The sequence below is a fragment of the Orycteropus afer genome, unplaced genomic scaffold, assembly GCF_000298275.1.
Source record: "Orycteropus afer afer isolate SDZICR_OR568_19922 unplaced genomic scaffold, OryAfe1.0 scaffold00011, whole genome shotgun sequence".
NCBI lineage: Eukaryota > Metazoa > Chordata > Mammalia > Tubulidentata > Orycteropodidae > Orycteropus > Orycteropus afer.
Genome location: NW_006921598.1, coordinates 7941996 through 7958626, shown reverse-complemented (window position 1 = coordinate 7958626; position 16631 = coordinate 7941996). Strand labels below are relative to the sequence as shown.

The following is a 16631-nucleotide window of genomic DNA, read 5'->3' as shown; positions in this document are numbered from 1 at the left end:
CCAGGGTTGAGGGGCTTTCACCCAGCCTCTGGAGCCTGTCAGTTTGAACTTAGACTTAAAGCCTCCAAATTGTAAGAATAAACTCCTGTTTGTTAAGGCCATCCCATTTGTGGTATACTCCTGTCAGAGTGGCACTAGGTAACCAGAACAGAATTTGGTACCGAGAGTGGGGTGCTGCTCTGACAGATACCTAAAATGTGGAAACAGGAGTAGAGTGTGTCCTTGACCCGAGACCCTGGCAGAGAGACCCTGGCATATGGCATGACAAACTCAGGACAGACGGCAAGAGACTGGCATGAGAGTCGGCAGAAGCAGAGCTGAGAGAACCAGCATGAGACAGCGAAGCCTTGCCAGCCCACGGAGGAGAAAGCTTCATACCTTTGGTTAGGCAGCTTACTGGCGGAGTGGGTTGCCTTCGGGCATTAATTGGTAGAAAAGATCATCATGAAATGGAGCAGCAAGTTGGCCGGCCCATGGAGCAAAAAAGCTGAGTGCTTTTTGGGCACGTTTTTTTAGTGGAATGGGTTGCCGTTGGCACTAATTGGCAGAAGCAGAGACCAAGGAAATGGAAGCAGAGCTGCCTCAGCCTGAAGGGGTAGGACCATGGCCTTTGGGGGTGGAATGACCAAAGCCCCCTAGGTTTCAAAGAGCCAGGCCTTCACCAACTTGGTTTTGGAGTGTGGGGCTGCTCGTTCATGTCAGTGGGATGGAGCCATAGCTGTTGCCCAAGAGTGAGGGGGCGGGGCTTCCATGCCCAAGAGGGGGAGGAATAGGCCCACCAGGCCAAGGGGGTGAGGTCGCCATTTCAGTAACTAGGGGACTGGAGCCACCCAGTGGAGGAGAACTGTACAGATACCACCCATTGAAGATCTGTACAGATGCCAAGTTGACATGGGGTGGAATTGTGGTGGTTATGTTTGTGTGTCAGCTTGGCTAGGCCTGGTTGAGTGGCTGGGCAGCTGAATGTAGTATTCTCCATGATGAGACTGGTAATCAACTCCATGGTGAAATCTACTGTGAGCAGCTGAGTAGCTGCCTTTGGGTATATGGTCTGCTTCCTGTATATAAGGAGCAGCTTTGAGAATGGTCTCTAGCCTGTGGCACGCTTGTAGCCTGTGACCCTGCATGTAGTCATGTCGTTGTTCAGCAGCCTACTATGCTCTGCCGACCTGGGGATTTACAATGGACTTAAGTTAATGGCCTGCCGTGTGGTTTGGTAACATAGGGACTGTGCCTTTTTTACTTGTCAACCTTGGGGCTTCTAAGCCTCAGCAGCCAGCGGCTATCTGAGTGAAGAAATGCCTCTAGCTCCAGTGGGCTGGTAGTAGGAAGCAGAGCTGGATCCCAAGGTTGAGGGGCTTTCACCCAGCCCCTAGAGCCTGGCAGTTTGAACTTGGACTTAAAGCCTCCAAATTGTAAGGATAAACTCCTGTTTGTTAAGGCTATCCCATTTGTGGTATATTCCTGTCAGAGTGGCACAGGGTAACCAGAACAATCTGTAACTGGTTAACAGTGACTGCACTAAATCCATCAAATAGTTTTGACTTAACCATTTTAACTTGTCTCCCACACTGTATGATGCAATTAACCCTCCCTTCCCTTTGGCTTTCATAAAAGTTCTGGTGGCACAACTGTTAAAGCATTTGGCTACTAATCAAAAGGTCAGTGGTTTGAACCTACCAGCAACTCCTGGGAGGAAAGGTGAGGCAGTCTGCTTCCGTATAGATTTATAGCCTTGGAAAACCCTATGTGGCAGTTCTGCTATGAGTCGGTATCCACTCTGGTAGTGCGTTTGGTTTTGGCTTTCATGATGTAATAATTCTTAGTTTTCTTTTTAAATTGAGGTTTATCCTTTTGTACTTGGCTGTTTTAAGTTGGAGTTCCTCAAAGCTCAAATCTAGGTCCTTTCCCTTCTTGTACCAATAATATCTTTTGAGGTAATCTCATGCATGCTAAGTCATTTCCATTTATATGTGGATAACTACTTGACATCTCTATAGTAGAAGTCTTTAAAGGTTTGTCCAAATTACCTCATCCAAAACTGAATTTATAATCTGACCTCTTCCATCATTCCCTAGTTGAGTGTATTGCCCTGTCATTTATTTAACTGTTGGAAGCTTGTTGTTGTTGTTGTTGTTGTTATGTGCCCTCTAGTCAGACCCGACTCATAGCGACCCCTCCTTGGGTTTCTGAGGCAGTATCAAGCTTAGAGATGTAGAAGTACAGTGACCATGTGTTTCCCAAACCAGAGCATTTTTGAGAGTAGAAAGGATGCTAGTAATAATTACACTGAAATTGTTTAGCGGACTGGAACACGGTCACCTTGTTGTCGTTGACACCCTTGATCATCCCTCAGATCTAGTTTGTCACCCTGTCTTGTTTATTTTTATGTCTTTCTGACCTTTAAAATCAATGATTTCCTTCTTTACCATCGCTGCTGCTCTAGTTCCATCACCTCATCTGAACTGGCAGTGATCTTTGTGTTCTTTGTCTACTCTTGCCTTCTACAGCCTCTGGTTGGTCTCTTCAATATTATAGCCACAGCACACCTTTCCGAAACAAAGTTTGGACTTCCACTGTCACAAACACCACCTCATCCCATTCCTGCTTTCTTGTTTAAGACTCATCAGTGCCTTCTCACTGTTCTTAGAAAAAGGCCTTAAGTCTTAATTTGTTGCACAGTGCCCTTCACAGGATGGTCCTAAACAACCTCTCAAGCCTTCCCTTCAGTACTATGTTTGCCCGGGATGGCACAGCACTGGCATTCTTTTTGTTCCTTGAATGTACCACATGCTCTCTCTTTGCATGGACTGTTTCTACTGCATCGAGTGCTCTTCTCCTTTACTTACTTGCTATATACCTACTCATCCTTTAGGTCTCAGCTTACATGTGCTTTTTGCAAGGGATAGTTGTTATATCTCTGACTAGGTAAAATCTCTCTTTGTAGCTTCATGTACACTCATAAATTCTCAAATGGCGAATGGTATTATTTGCTTAGTATCTGTCTCTTCCATTAAACTGTAAGCTTCATGGGAGTAGGGACCATGTCTGTATCCTCACGATTGTATCAATTACCTAGCACAGTATATTTAAGAGTAAATTTTGGAAAGTGTTTGACTAGTGTAAAGATGTATTTTAAAATAAATTTTTGATGGTATATGTTAATATGAGACTGTACTAAACGTGTTATGATTGCTGTGAACTAGAAGTATATTTTAGGTGCTTACAGCTTAAAAAGGATGATGCACAATCTACATACAAGCTCTTTGTTGATAAATGTATTGAAATATCTTTTCCCATTCTCTTTCACTCTTTATCTTGTCTTTTGATAAGCAGAAAATCTTGGAATTCAATATATCAAGTTACTTTCTTTCATTAGTGCTTTTTGTGTTCACTTTTTCCCAGTTATCTCAAAAGTATCTTCTGACAGTTGATCATCTGAGTTGGTATTGATATAAGAGTAAATGTTTGACCATTTGGTCTTATTTAGTTGTTTGTTTAAGGGAGCACATTACTTTTGTTTATTTTATAAGGCAGTCTATTATTTCACTAAAAGATGACCTTGGGAGCGGCTTCAGTTCTGAGTTCAAAGGGTATCATCCTTGGGTAAGTCTTGGAAGTTCCTCCAGTCTCTCTCAGTTGAGTAAGTCTGGCCTTTTTTAGGAATTTAAATTTTGTTCTGCATTTTTCTCCCATTCTGTCAGTAGTGGTAGTCGGGTGGGTAATGGTAGTAGGGCACCACTTGGTCTTCTGGGTTTAGGCTAGAAGAGGCCATGGTTTGTGTGGGCTATTATCTTTGATTACCTTCATTTTCTTTTGCTCCAGACGAGTAGAGACCAGTGGTTGTGTCTTAGATGGCTGCTTGTATACTTTTAAGACCCCAGACACTACTTACCAAACTAAGATATAAAACATCTCTATGAACTATGTTATGCTGGTTGACTGAGTTGTCCCACAAACCTATGGTTCTGTCTTTTAACTCAGGAAACCAGTCTCTTGAGATGTTTGCATAAGTCTAGGAAGTATCTGTAACTGTGCCCCCTATGTGCTTTATTATGTATAAGAATATAAAGCACACACAAACATATGTGTAAGTATGTGTGTGTGTGTGTGTGTGTGTGTATATATATATATATATATACATACACACATATATGCTTTCTTATGCACATAAGTATCTATATAACCCCACTCATGTTTTTGGTTGTTATTACTATTGCAAAATTGTATATGTTAATAGTGTTTATCGAAACTGTGCCTCATTCTTACGTACTTCTTAGTGTCTTCATATACCTTGGTCAGGTTGTGCTGACTTCACCCGTATTGGGAACTGCTTTTTACATCACCTAAAATTACTAGTATTTACTATCTAGAAAGTGATTCCCTCTTCCTTCCCATTCTTTACCCTGGTAATCATCAAAGAGCATTGCTTTCTGTGTGTATACCTTTTGTTGACTTTTTATCAAAGTGAGATACAATATTTGTCCTTTTGTGATTGACCTGTTTTCACTCAACATAATGTCTTCCAGATTCAGCCAAGCTATATTTCATAGACTCTTTATTATTCTTTTTTTGCCTTGTCTTTTTATATAAGTGAGGTCATAAAATATTTGTCCTTTAGTGATTGACTTACTTTGCTCAGAATAATGTCTTCAAGCTCTGCCCATACTGTAGCATATATCAAGACTTCATTTCTCCTCCTGGCAGAGTAGTATTTCACTGTATGTACTGTATTTTATCTGTTCATCTGTTGATGGGCATTTAGGTTGTTTCCACCTTTTGGTGCTGCAGTTGCTATTCCTTATTGTTGCATAGTATTCCATTGTGTTCCAGTTTGTTTGTACATTCATTCGTTGGTGGACATTTAGGTTGTTTCCATCTTTTTGCTATTGTCAATAATGCAATGAACATAGGTGTGCATATGTCTGTTCTTGTCATTGTTCTTGTATCTCTAGGATGTATACCTAAGAGGGATCACTGATTTAGAAGATACTTCTATTTCTTCTAGCTTTTGAGGAAGCACCATACTGTTTTCCATTGTGGTTGTACCATTTTATAATCCTACTAGCAGTGTATAAGAGTTCCAGTCTCTCTACAACCTTGCCAGCATTGTTATTTTCTATTGTTTTCATATGGGATTCTTTTATTATTTTTTTTTTTAAGTACTTTCTGCATCTTTACATTGACCTCCTCCTTCTTTCTCCTTTTTTCAGTAGTGAGAAGTAAATATATCCCTGAGCCAGCAGCTATTTCTTGTTTGTTCTTTTCCTCTGATTTTTAATTGCAAGAAAGCACTAATTTCTTAGTGGCTTTAGCACTCTGTCCAGTAAAGTGAGCTTATAACTGGAAAGAATATACATAATATAGAGTTAATTACCTCTGTTTCCATGATGACTTCTGTTCAGATATGACCTTAACATGTAAATCAGTTTAGATTCTGGCATAGTTATTGTACTATAGCAGTACCAACTGGTTTTTAATTGAAATAACTGATATAGTAAAATATCAGTCACTATAAGATAAATATGTTACTGCTTGTGTATGTGTTATGTGTTACGTACCCTCGAGTCAGACCTGACTCACAGCGACCCCTCCTTGGGTTTCCGAGGCAGTATCACTAAGGAAGTAGATTGCTCAACCTTCCTTCTGAGGAGTGGCTGGTGGGTTTGAACCACCAGCCTTCTGGTTAGCAGTCAAATGCCTTAGGCACTATGCTACCAGAGCTCCTATGTTACTGCTTAATTTTCTCTAATTGAAGTAGGCTTTATGATGAGATAAACTTATAATATATTTTTTACAAGTTTCTTTAGTGTCTTTATACAAATTTGCTTCTAAACTCATTCATTCCTTTTGGGTTTTTTAAATTTTGAAGTTTTCTATACATTTAATTTGGATTAGGTTTAAGGGAAATTCAGGGAAGTTATAAAAGTTTAAGGAAATGTGATATTTATACTTTCAAAACAATAAATATATGCCATTCACATAGGAGAAAATCACAAATCTCTGTTCCTTTCCCTTTTTGCACAGTATGTACCACTGTAAAATGAAGGTTTGGCTTAGTAGGGGATTATATTTGAAACAGAAAACTGGGATGAAGAGTAATGTAGACTCCTGCTTTGATTATCTCTTTTTTCCAACAAGATACTTTTACTTCTGTTTCAGTTGGGCTAGAGTGATTGAGAGCAAGAATATAATGTCACTTGCTTTAGAAGTGAATATATGGTTAGTTCAGGAGTTGTGTGCCTGTGGTGAAGGAAGTCTGGAAAATATAGGCAAGTGCTAGGATAGAACTGAAAGATCTTCAGACTTATTTGAAGTAGAGCAAGTCAAAGAGTTCTTATTCAGAAAACTGGCCTACTTAGTTGTAAGCTAGTAAATCACTTATTACTATTCCTTTATACAATGTAAAATTGGGTTTGCTATTGTGCAGACTTCCAAATGTTAAAGTGTGTCACATGTGAATAAAATTTGGAATATTATTAGATATCAATAGCTGTTCTTTTTCTTCTTACTATTTTCTGTTTCTCAATAGATTGTCTGAATTTCCACATTTTCGAAATAATCATAAACCTGCAAGGACATCAGATACAATCAAAACAAAAGATCTTAAGTCCAGATCTCCTCATTCGGATGATTGTTCAAAGACTGATCCCAGACCGAAAAGTGATATTTCCAGAGATTTGCATCATGGCATTTCACTGCCAAACTTGGGAAAAGAAGGAAAATCACATTCTGAAACAAGGAGCACTTCACTTTTGCCAACATCTATTGAAAAGCATTGTGCCAGTGGCATTTGGTCACGTTCCCATTATCAAGTTGGTGACGGTAGCTCAAGTGAAGATAATAGAAGAGAGAAAAAAGATATTAGACATAGCCAGTATAGTGGAGGAAGTGATAGAATCCGAAAAGATTTTAATTCTAGCTGTGGTGATGGTGAACCAAGAAACACAGAGGCTAATCAAAGGCTACAACAAGGACGTCCTGAGAAATATGGTAAAAGTGAACCAAAGGCAGAGAGCAAAAATTCCAAGTTTAAAAGTAACACAGATTCAGATTATCAAGGTGAACACATTAGCTCTTCTTGGGAAAAAGAGACGTCTAGAGAAAGGTCACACATTCGAGTGGAATCTCAAAATGAGAAAAGACTAGAACGACAGAGTGAAAGATCACAAAATGTAAATCGGAAAGACCTTAAATCACAGGACAAAGAAGAAAGAAAAGTTGATCAGAAACCTAAATCAGTAGTAAAGGACCAGGATTATTGGAGAAGATCTGAACAAAAATTGCTTCCTCATTCCAGGAACGAGATAAAATCTTCTCATAATTCAAGTAAATACTATCTGGAAGAGAGAAGAGGAAGGGAAGAGTGTAAAAGAGACAGGGGTGTAAGCAGTCATAGTTTTCAAGATGGAAGATGTGCATCTTTTCTTTCAAGCAGTAGAGCTTATAAACACATTGATTCTAAGGAAGTTGATGGTATGCACCAGTGGGAAAATACACCCTTAAAAGCAGAAAGGCATCGTACAGAAGATAAGAGGAAAAGAGACCAAGAAAGCAAGGAAGAAAATAGGCATTTGAGAAATGAAAAAAAGACATCTACAGAACATTTGCAGAGGACTAATAAAGAAACTAAGAAAAACATTACTGATTTAAAGAGACAAAATGAGCCAAAATTTGGTAAAAGTGAAATTTCTGAAAGAGTAGATGACAAAGAACTTGCAGTAAAAGTTGAGAGTGGTCCAAATGAAGTAAAAAACAAAGACTTTAAGTTGAGTTTTATGGAAAAATTGAACTTAACTCTTTCTCCTGCTAAAAAGCAGCCTGTTTCTCAGGATAATCGGCATAAAAGAACTGATACTCCCAAATCTAGTATATGTGATTTGGAGTCCTTGGTGAATGCTAAAATAGTGACATGTGTTCCATCTGTTAGTGAACATATCACAGAGGAAACTAAATCAAAGTTACCAGAACCAAAGGATGCTCTTCCAACAGCATCTGAACACAGGATCAGTATTCCAGAAAGCAAAATGAAAAAAAAAAAAAGCTTGTTACTTAAATCTGTTGAGAATCCTGTGCCTTGTGACGTGCCTCTTTGTGGTACTGAGACTTGCATTTCAGCACCGGTGGAAAAGGACCAAACAGAGTCCTTTTTACCGTCAACAGAAATGAAACAAACCACTGATAGTACAAAGGCTGCTCCTGTGGTAATGGATGTGTTACAAACAGATATCTCTCAAAACTTTGGCTTAGAATTGGATAACAAAAGAAATGATTGTTTTAATTCCTGCAGTATTTCTGAAGGTATGGAAATGAAAGTGGGGTTTTCAACAAAAGTGGATAAACCCAGTGAAAGCATTTTGCAGCCACCAATTCAAGAAGCTGGCATTTTGCCAGTGATCCTTTCAGGAGATGGTAACCCAAAATTTGAGCCGCCTTTTGTGGGTACACCTGTTGTTGAGAGTAAGTCTTGTTATATGGAGCCTTGCTTACCTAAAGAGACTATAGATTGTTCAGTGCAGAAGACAGAGTTAATGGGCCACAGAATGGAAATTGGTGAAACAAACTCAGTATATCATGATGATGAGAACTCAGTACTGAGCATTGACCTTAATAACCTGAGACCTATTCCAGAAGCCATCAGTCCTCTGAATAGTCCAGTGAGACCTGTAGCAAAAATTCTTAGAATGGAAAGCCCATCTCAAGTTTCATTACATAATAACAGCCATAAAGGTAATGGTTTATATTTTCTTTTACATCTTTTTTTTTTTTTTTTGGTGAGAATGTAAAATATGTAAGTAAGGTGGAGTGTTGCTTTTTCATTTTCTTTTTGGTAACATAACCAATGAACACACTATTTGGAGCCCATTGTTAACTGGAAGCATACAATTGAACCTTTAATCTCTAAATTTAATTAATTGTACAAAAGAGAAGGAGATGGCTGTTAACTAAAAGGTTGGTGGTTTGAACCCAACAGCCGCTGTGAGGGAGAAAAATGAGGTGGTCTGTTTCTGTAAAGATTTACAGCCTTGGAAGCCCTATGGGAAAGTTCTGCTTTGCCCTATAGCATCACTGTTAGTGAAATCACCTTGATGGCAGTGCATTTGGTTTTGATTTGTACAGAAGAGAGTGGTGGGACAGATTATCTCAAATACTGTTTGCTTGCTTTCAGGGATTTTTTTTTTTTTTTTAATTGTGCTTTGGGTGTAAATTTACAAAGCAAATTTGATTTACATTCAATAGTTCACGCGCATTTGATTTCACAGCCCCATTACCGTCCCCAGCCATAAAAAACTCTCCTCTTCTTCCTTCCCTGTGACTCCCTCTTCCCTGTGCCCTTCTTACCTGTGCATTCCTGTCTGTCCAGCTTTCCCTCTATGTGAATGCTGTCCCTCTGGTGTCTCATGGCTGATTGATCTAAGGGATGCATCTCCCTAGAGTAGGTCGGTGCATCTTCCTGGGGTAGGTGTTCTGCATGTGGGTCTTTGTACTGTTGATCTGAGAGCCAGGCCATGGAGGTAAGTCCTTTCCTCAGCCAGAAGGGTAACCCAGTGCCCTAGTCTTAGGGGTTCTACCAGTTTCCATCTGACCAGTAATTATGGTCATTTTTGTGTTTTTGAATTTTGTTCCACATTTTTTCTCCCACTCTGTCCAGGATCTCCAGTTTTGATCCCTTTCCATGTGGTTGGCGTTGGTAGCCAGGCGCCATCTAGATTTTCTGGTCTTGAGGTCATGAAGGCTGAGGTCCATGTGGTCCATCTTACCCTTGTTTCCAGATCCCTTTAATTTTTTTCACTCTTCTTTACTCCAGACAACAGGAGACCAATAGTTGCATCATAGATGGCCACTTGAAAACTTTTAAGACCCCAGTCGCTACTCACCAAAGTAGGTTGTAGAACAAGATTTTTTTTGTACTATGTTGTGCTAATTGAGTATGATGTCCCGCAAGACTATGGTCCTGAGCCCATAGGCCTGGTCAAGGCATATGGTTGTCTCTGAGAAGTTAACTGCAGGTCTGCCTTCTGTTGCTTCTGTAATGTAAAAGTGGCTGATCTTGTAGCACAAGTGCATATGTAAGATTATCCTGTTTGCTTACCCCCACCTGATCTTCTCATCTGTCTATGCATTTATCTGTAGCCTGGTATTTGGTGCTAGTGGTAATGCAGTATTGTGCATGTAATAGTATATCCCTCTGTTGTCTATATCCTATGTGCGCGTTTCGGTGTCCTTCCTTTCCCTAGTGTTGTCATGCTGGTCACAGACTCTCTCTGTACCATCCTTCCCCTTACCCAAGTCGACATGTGACCCCTTACTAGTCTGAACTTTTCTCTCCCCTTCCTTCCTGTCCCCGGTAATCAACAAAGTGAATTTCCTTCCTTGAGTAAACCTTTCCTTGAGTTTTTACAATAATGGGGTCATAGAGTATTTGTCCTTTTGTGATTGACTTATTTCACTCAGTATAATGTCCTCCAAATTCATCCACGTTGTGAGATGATTTGTGTTTTCTCCATTATTCTTTAATGTTGCATGGTATTCCATTGTGTAAATATACCATAGTTTGGTTATCCATTCATTTGTTGATGGGCATTTAGGTTGTTTCCATCTCTTTGCTATAGTGAATTGTGCTGCGATGAACATGGGTGTGCATATGTCTGTTCCTATCCTGTATCTCACCTCTTTAGGATGTTTTCAGATGTTTTTGTTGTTAAAAAGCCATCATCATATTTGAGGTGTTAAGTGATGCTACTAACATGAAGTAAAGCTATCCTGAACTATTGCCTAATGGTTATCCAAAAGACCAAACTTTATATTTCACTGTTAATCAGCTATGTTCTGAGCAGATTTAAAAACTTTTTTTTTTTACATTTTTTTTGTTACGATAAAATATGCATAACAAAATTGAGCATCTTAACTGTTTCTGAGTATACAATTAAGTGGTGTTAAGCATATCTGCAATATACTTTTGTATAATCACTATTATCTATTTCCAAATCTTTTTTATCATTCCAAACAGAAACTATACCCATTAAACAATAATACCCCATTCTTCCCTCCTGACAGCCCTTTCTATCTCTATGAATGGGCAGATTTTAAGACCAAGACATAAGTATTTGACATTAAAATTCTGCTTTTTATAAAAGCTATTAAAAGAATGAATCACTTTAGTATTTATTTGTTTGTTTATTTAAGATGGAAGTGTCAAATGACTAAGGTTTAATAGTCACGTGACTTTAATATACTTTTCTCTTTCATAGATGTTTTTCCACTAAATTCATCTCATTCTATCTCCAAGAGTCAGTCTGATGATCTCAATAAGGAAAATCAAAAGCCAATTTGTAAATCTGACAAATGTACAGAAGCAGACTCTCATAAGAATTCACCTTCAGATGAATTAGAAGAAGGAGAAATTATAAGTGACAATGAAACATCCAAACCACAAGATAGTTTTGAAAAAAGTACCAAACCTGGAGTTTCTGTTCAAGTGCGGAACACAAAGACTAATTCAGGAAGAAGGAAAAGTACTGTGCATTTGGATGAAGATAATAGGAAAACATCTTCTGTAAAAAATCATCAGACCAATAACAAATGTAACAAGACACCTAATGAATTTAGTAGATCTTCAAAAACAAAGAAGAAAGATAAAACAATGAGCACTTCCAGCCTTGAAAAAATAGTTCAAATTGTTGCTGTACCCTCTTCTGTACGAGAGGTTATGCACATGTTACGAATGATACGGAAACATGTAAGGAAAAATTATATGAAATTCAAGGTAAAATTTTCATTAATACAATTTCATAGAATTATTGAGTCAGCAGTTTTGAGTTTTACATCACTAATTAAACACCTTGACTTCTCCAAAATCTCTAAGTCAGTGGCTACTTTACAGAAGAATCTCTGTGATACTATAGAATCTAAACTTAAGCAAGTTAAAAAGAATGGCATAGTTGATCGTTTATTTGAGCAGCAACTACCAGATATGAAAAAAAAACTGTGGAAATTTGTAGATGAGCAACTTGATCATTTGTTTGGAAAGCTTAAGAAAATCTTGGTAAAGTTTTGTGATGCCATAAACTTTGGAAGTGACAGTGATGAAGGAAAACGTGAAAAAACAAATAAAGAAAAAGTACATTCAAATTGTCAGAAGGGGAATACAGAGAATTCCAAAAGAGAAATGTTGAAAGTAAAACCCTCCAAATCAGAAGACTCTGTTCATTTTAAGTTTTTACTGGGATGCAAAAAATCTGAGGAAAAACATCAAGACCAAAACAGCTCCAATATTAACACAGTAAAACATGGCACTAAAAAGAAATTTAATACCTGCTGTGATAATACAGCAAACTCTGAATCCAAAGAGCTCTCCTTGGAACTAAACTGTCTGGGCACCTCAAAGCCAGGAAAAACTGAAGGCAGCACTGTAGAAGATGCACAGGCATCCCAGCATGCATCTTTGAAGCCAGAACGTAGTTTTGAAATTCTTACTGAACAGCAAGCATCTAGCCTTACTTTTAATTTAGTGAGTGATGCACAGATGGGTGAAATATTTAAAAGCTTGTTGCAAGGTTCTGATCTTTTAGACAACAGTGTTAACGGTAATGAAAAAAGTGAGTGGGAGTTGAAAACTCCAGAGAAACAGCTGTTAGAGAGTCTTAAATGTGAATCAATACCAGCATGTACAACTGAAGAGCTGGTTTCAGGTGTGGTTTCTCCAAGTCCTAAAATGATTAGTGATGACAATTGGTCATTATTATCATCTGAAAAAGGGGCATCTCTGTCTTCAGGACTTTCATTGCCAGTTCATCCTGATGTATTGGATGAAAGTTGTATGTTTGAAGTGTCCACTAACATAACTTTAAGTAAAGATAATATTTGTAGTTCAGAAAAGAGCAAGCCCTGCATTTCTTCCATACTGCTTGAAGATCTAGCAGTCTCTTTAACAGTGCCATCACCTCTGAAGTCAGACGGTCATCTCAGTTTTTTAAAACCTGAGGTTTTGTCTAGTTCAACTCCTGAAGAAGTTATTAGTGCCCATTTTAGTGAAGATGCCTTGCTTGAGGAAGAGGATGCATCTGAGCAAGATATTCATTTAGCTCTGGAGTCTGATAATTCAAGCAGTAAATCAAGTTGTTCTTCATCATGGACAAGCCGGTCTGTTGCTCCAGGCTTTCAGTACCATCCTAATCTACCCATGCATGCTGTCATAATGGAAAAGTCCAATGATCATTTCATTGTGAAAATACGGCGTGCAGCACCATCTACCTCCCCTAGTCTTAAACAGACTATTGTGCCTGAAGAGTCATTGGCATCTTTGCCTATGATGAGAAAGGAAGCTGATGAAGCAACAGAGAAAGAATATATTTCTTGTCAGAACTCAGTTTTTAAATCTGTAGGTGAATTGGAAAAATCAAACAAAAATGTTGGTGGCAGTAGATTGGCTGGTGAAGACCAGAACTCTATGATACAAACACAGGTTCCTGATATATATGAATTTCTTAAGGATGCTTCAGGTAAAGTAGATGATAGTAATGACGTGGCTGATGAATGTTTCAAATTGCATCAAGTGTGGCAACCAAAAGTACCTGAAAGCATTGAAGAATTGCCTCCAATGGAAGAAATGCCACAGTCTGTTGAGGATCATCTTCCAAACACATACATAGACTTAACAAAAGATCCAGTCACTGAGACCAAAAATTTAGGAGAATTCTTAGAAGTAACAGTTCTAAATATTGATCAGTTGGAATGTTCTGGAGGCAACTTGGATCAGAATACTCAAATATTAGACAATTCTTTACACCTGGATACTGTCGGTGCTTTTATTGATTTGACACAAGATGCTTCAAGTGAGAGTAAAAATGAAGGTCACCATTCTGCTATAGCTGATGGAGATTTGGGGTGTCAAGTGATATGTGTAGAAGAGAACTGTAAGGAAGAAAAGAAGGTGCATGTGGCAAATAGGCCCATGGGATGCATTGTGGAGGAAGCATGTATTGATTTGACCACAGAATCTGCCAGTCCATGTGATGAAGTAAAAAAAGATTTAAAATCAGTGCCAAAGTCAAATTCTGAGAGTTCAGAATTGCCCAAGGCTTTGAATAATATGCACAAAAAAAGGAAAAACATTTCTGATCTAAATCATTCTTTTCAAAAAAAACAAAGAAAGGAAATAGACTTAACCAGTAGAGAAAAAGCCAAGAAAGTCACTCAAGATTCTGGTGAGAATGATGAAGCTCACCAAAGGAAAGCAAGTAAGAAAAAGGCCCCTGCAGTAAATAAAGATTCTTCATCATTAAAAGCAAGCCCAGGAATGCAGGATTCATCAGCAACACCTGCTACTTCTATGAGCCTTTCTGCAAAGAATGTTATTAAAAAAAAAGGAGAAATTATAGTTTCATGGACAAGGTAAGAATCTCTTTGTGAGACATTTAAGTCACCAGGATATTTTGAGAGGCCAAAAATATTCTGTCATATTTTCGTGGTTTTATCCTATCTTAAACTAAGGAAAGTGATGACTTCAAAAGTGGCCAAAGTTAGGAGAAATGTATTTCAGAGTACAGTCCAGCTTTACTGTGGAATGGACTAGAGCAGTGGGTTTTAAATAAGGAATGTGTTGTAGCACCACAGGGAGAACTCTTCATTATGTTTAACTTTACTTTTTCAAAAAAGAATTCTTTCATGTGGGAGAAATAGGTAGGAGCACATTTTAGAAAGGAAGAATGATGATGAAACAAGGGCAAAAAGTTGGAATGTTTGTAATTTGAATTTTTTCACTAAATTAAAAGTTTAATAAATGGGTTGTACTTTTGATTTTTATGTAAACTTTTTTTTTTTTTAAGAAATGCAGATTCCTAGACCCCACTTCAGACATAAAGGTAACTAACCACAGTTGTGAATTATTAGAATAGAGGTACACAATCTCCATAAATGACTAGAGTGCTTAATGTGGGAAGATGGATTTTCTTAAAACTGATCATTTTTGTTGAATACTCCAATTCTCTGCATCCCATTTCATAACTTGTGGGTGGCAGAATAAAATTCAGAAGTGTAATAACCTACTGATTTCACACCATACAGAAATAGAGAAGTAGGAGATCTGGATTCTATTCTAGCTCTGGTTCTTCAGCTTCAGCTTATTAAGCTTGTGATGATACTTGGGCCTTAATTTTTAAAGTACTGTGTACATTAAAAGTAAAATAAAAATAAGACTTTAATTTTGTCATTAGAAAAATATATGAATATGTTTATTTTAGGTTTTTTTTTTTAAATTGTGATTTGGATGTAAGTTTATGGAGCAAGTTGGTTTTCCATTCAACAGTTCATACACATTTTGTCACATTGATGGCAATCCCCACAATGTAACAGCACTTTTCCTACTTCCTCCTGGTGTTTATCATTTCCCTTTGTCTTTCTTTCCTGTCCTTTGTTGTAAATTTGGTAAGTACAAGTGAGCTCAAAGATTAAAATCATCCATAATATTATTTGTCAGAGATAAACATTATTGATATTTTGGTATATACTCTTTTTTTTCCTTTTTTCTATGGGTTTCAATGAAAATGTCACCACCTCTTGGTGGATGTTAATACAGTAGAATTTTTGTTATCCTTCTACTCTAATGTACAAAAGTTAAATCATGTTTCTCTCCCCTTAGAAATGATGACCGGGAAATTTTATTGGAATGTCAGAAAAGAGGGCCATCAATGAAAACATTTACTAGTTTAGCTGACAAATTGAATAAAAATCCAAATCAGGTAACTACCCGATTTTTACATCTCAGTTGAGGCATAGATATTGATTGCTACTCTAAATACTTAGAGTAAAAAATTAAATTAAATTAAATTTTAAAGTGTCTAAAATACATAGATATTTATTAGCCAATTTCTTTAAAAATATTACTTGGTATAGGACTATTAAATAAAAATAGTGATTATGGAAGAAGTTGACTAGAAAGATCAAGATTTTTTTCTCTACTTACTTGATCTCAAGCAATTTTGTAATGTTTGCTTGTTTAAGTTTAATATTCAAAAATTACACTAGCAGTCACTTTTTGTATGAAGATATTTTATTTTCTTAAATATTAACTTCATCTGTTATTGAGAGTAACTTTCTATGTTTAGGTATTTTATGAAAGTATTCATCAGTGATGGAAAAATATTACTGAAATATTGATAATTGACACTCATTTCTAATTTTTTAGGTCTCAGAAAGATTCCAGCAGCTAATGAAGCTTTTTGAAAAGTTAAAATGCAGGTAGTTAATGGTTACACTTCAAGACCCTAGTAAAGTAAATGCTTGACACTCTTAACTGTGCAGTTACTGGCCTGTTAGTCATTGAAGATGTGAGTAATGGGTGAGAAACATCCAGTTGAGTTCCTGCTTCAGTCACTGGTTGGGGATGGTTGCTTGTGCAGTCATCTAAGGCTACCTCATCCCCTGGGATGTGCTTGGAGTGACGCCTACTGCATTTCAGATCAGCAGGGCCTCTGCTCAATCCCCGATTGCTGATGAGTCTAAGGTGGGGGGAAATCCATTTGATGGTTTAAATAATAAATTTATAGATGAAGAAAAAGAATACATTCTTAAGTAGAAAAGTTTTATAACCCGTGGAATCTGTGTAGTCATTGTAATTTAATATATCTCAC

At 37.6% G+C, this 16631-nt stretch overlaps 1 protein-coding gene across 1 annotated transcript in view; it reads left to right on the top strand.

Moving 5' to 3' along the window:
* The window catches only part of CASP8AP2 (caspase 8 associated protein 2), a 38973-nt gene extending 22730 nt beyond the window's left edge, over positions 1-16243 (top strand). Inside the window, exons 6-9 of the mRNA XM_007950818.2 lie at positions 6533-8730; positions 11253-14394; positions 15641-15740; positions 16187-16243. Of these exons, the coding sequence (XP_007949009.1) occupies positions 6533-8730; positions 11253-14394; positions 15641-15740; positions 16187-16243 (5497 nt within the window). The remainder of the gene's footprint in view (positions 1-6532; positions 8731-11252; positions 14395-15640; positions 15741-16186) is intronic.
* Positions 16244-16631: the final 388 nt, after the last annotated feature.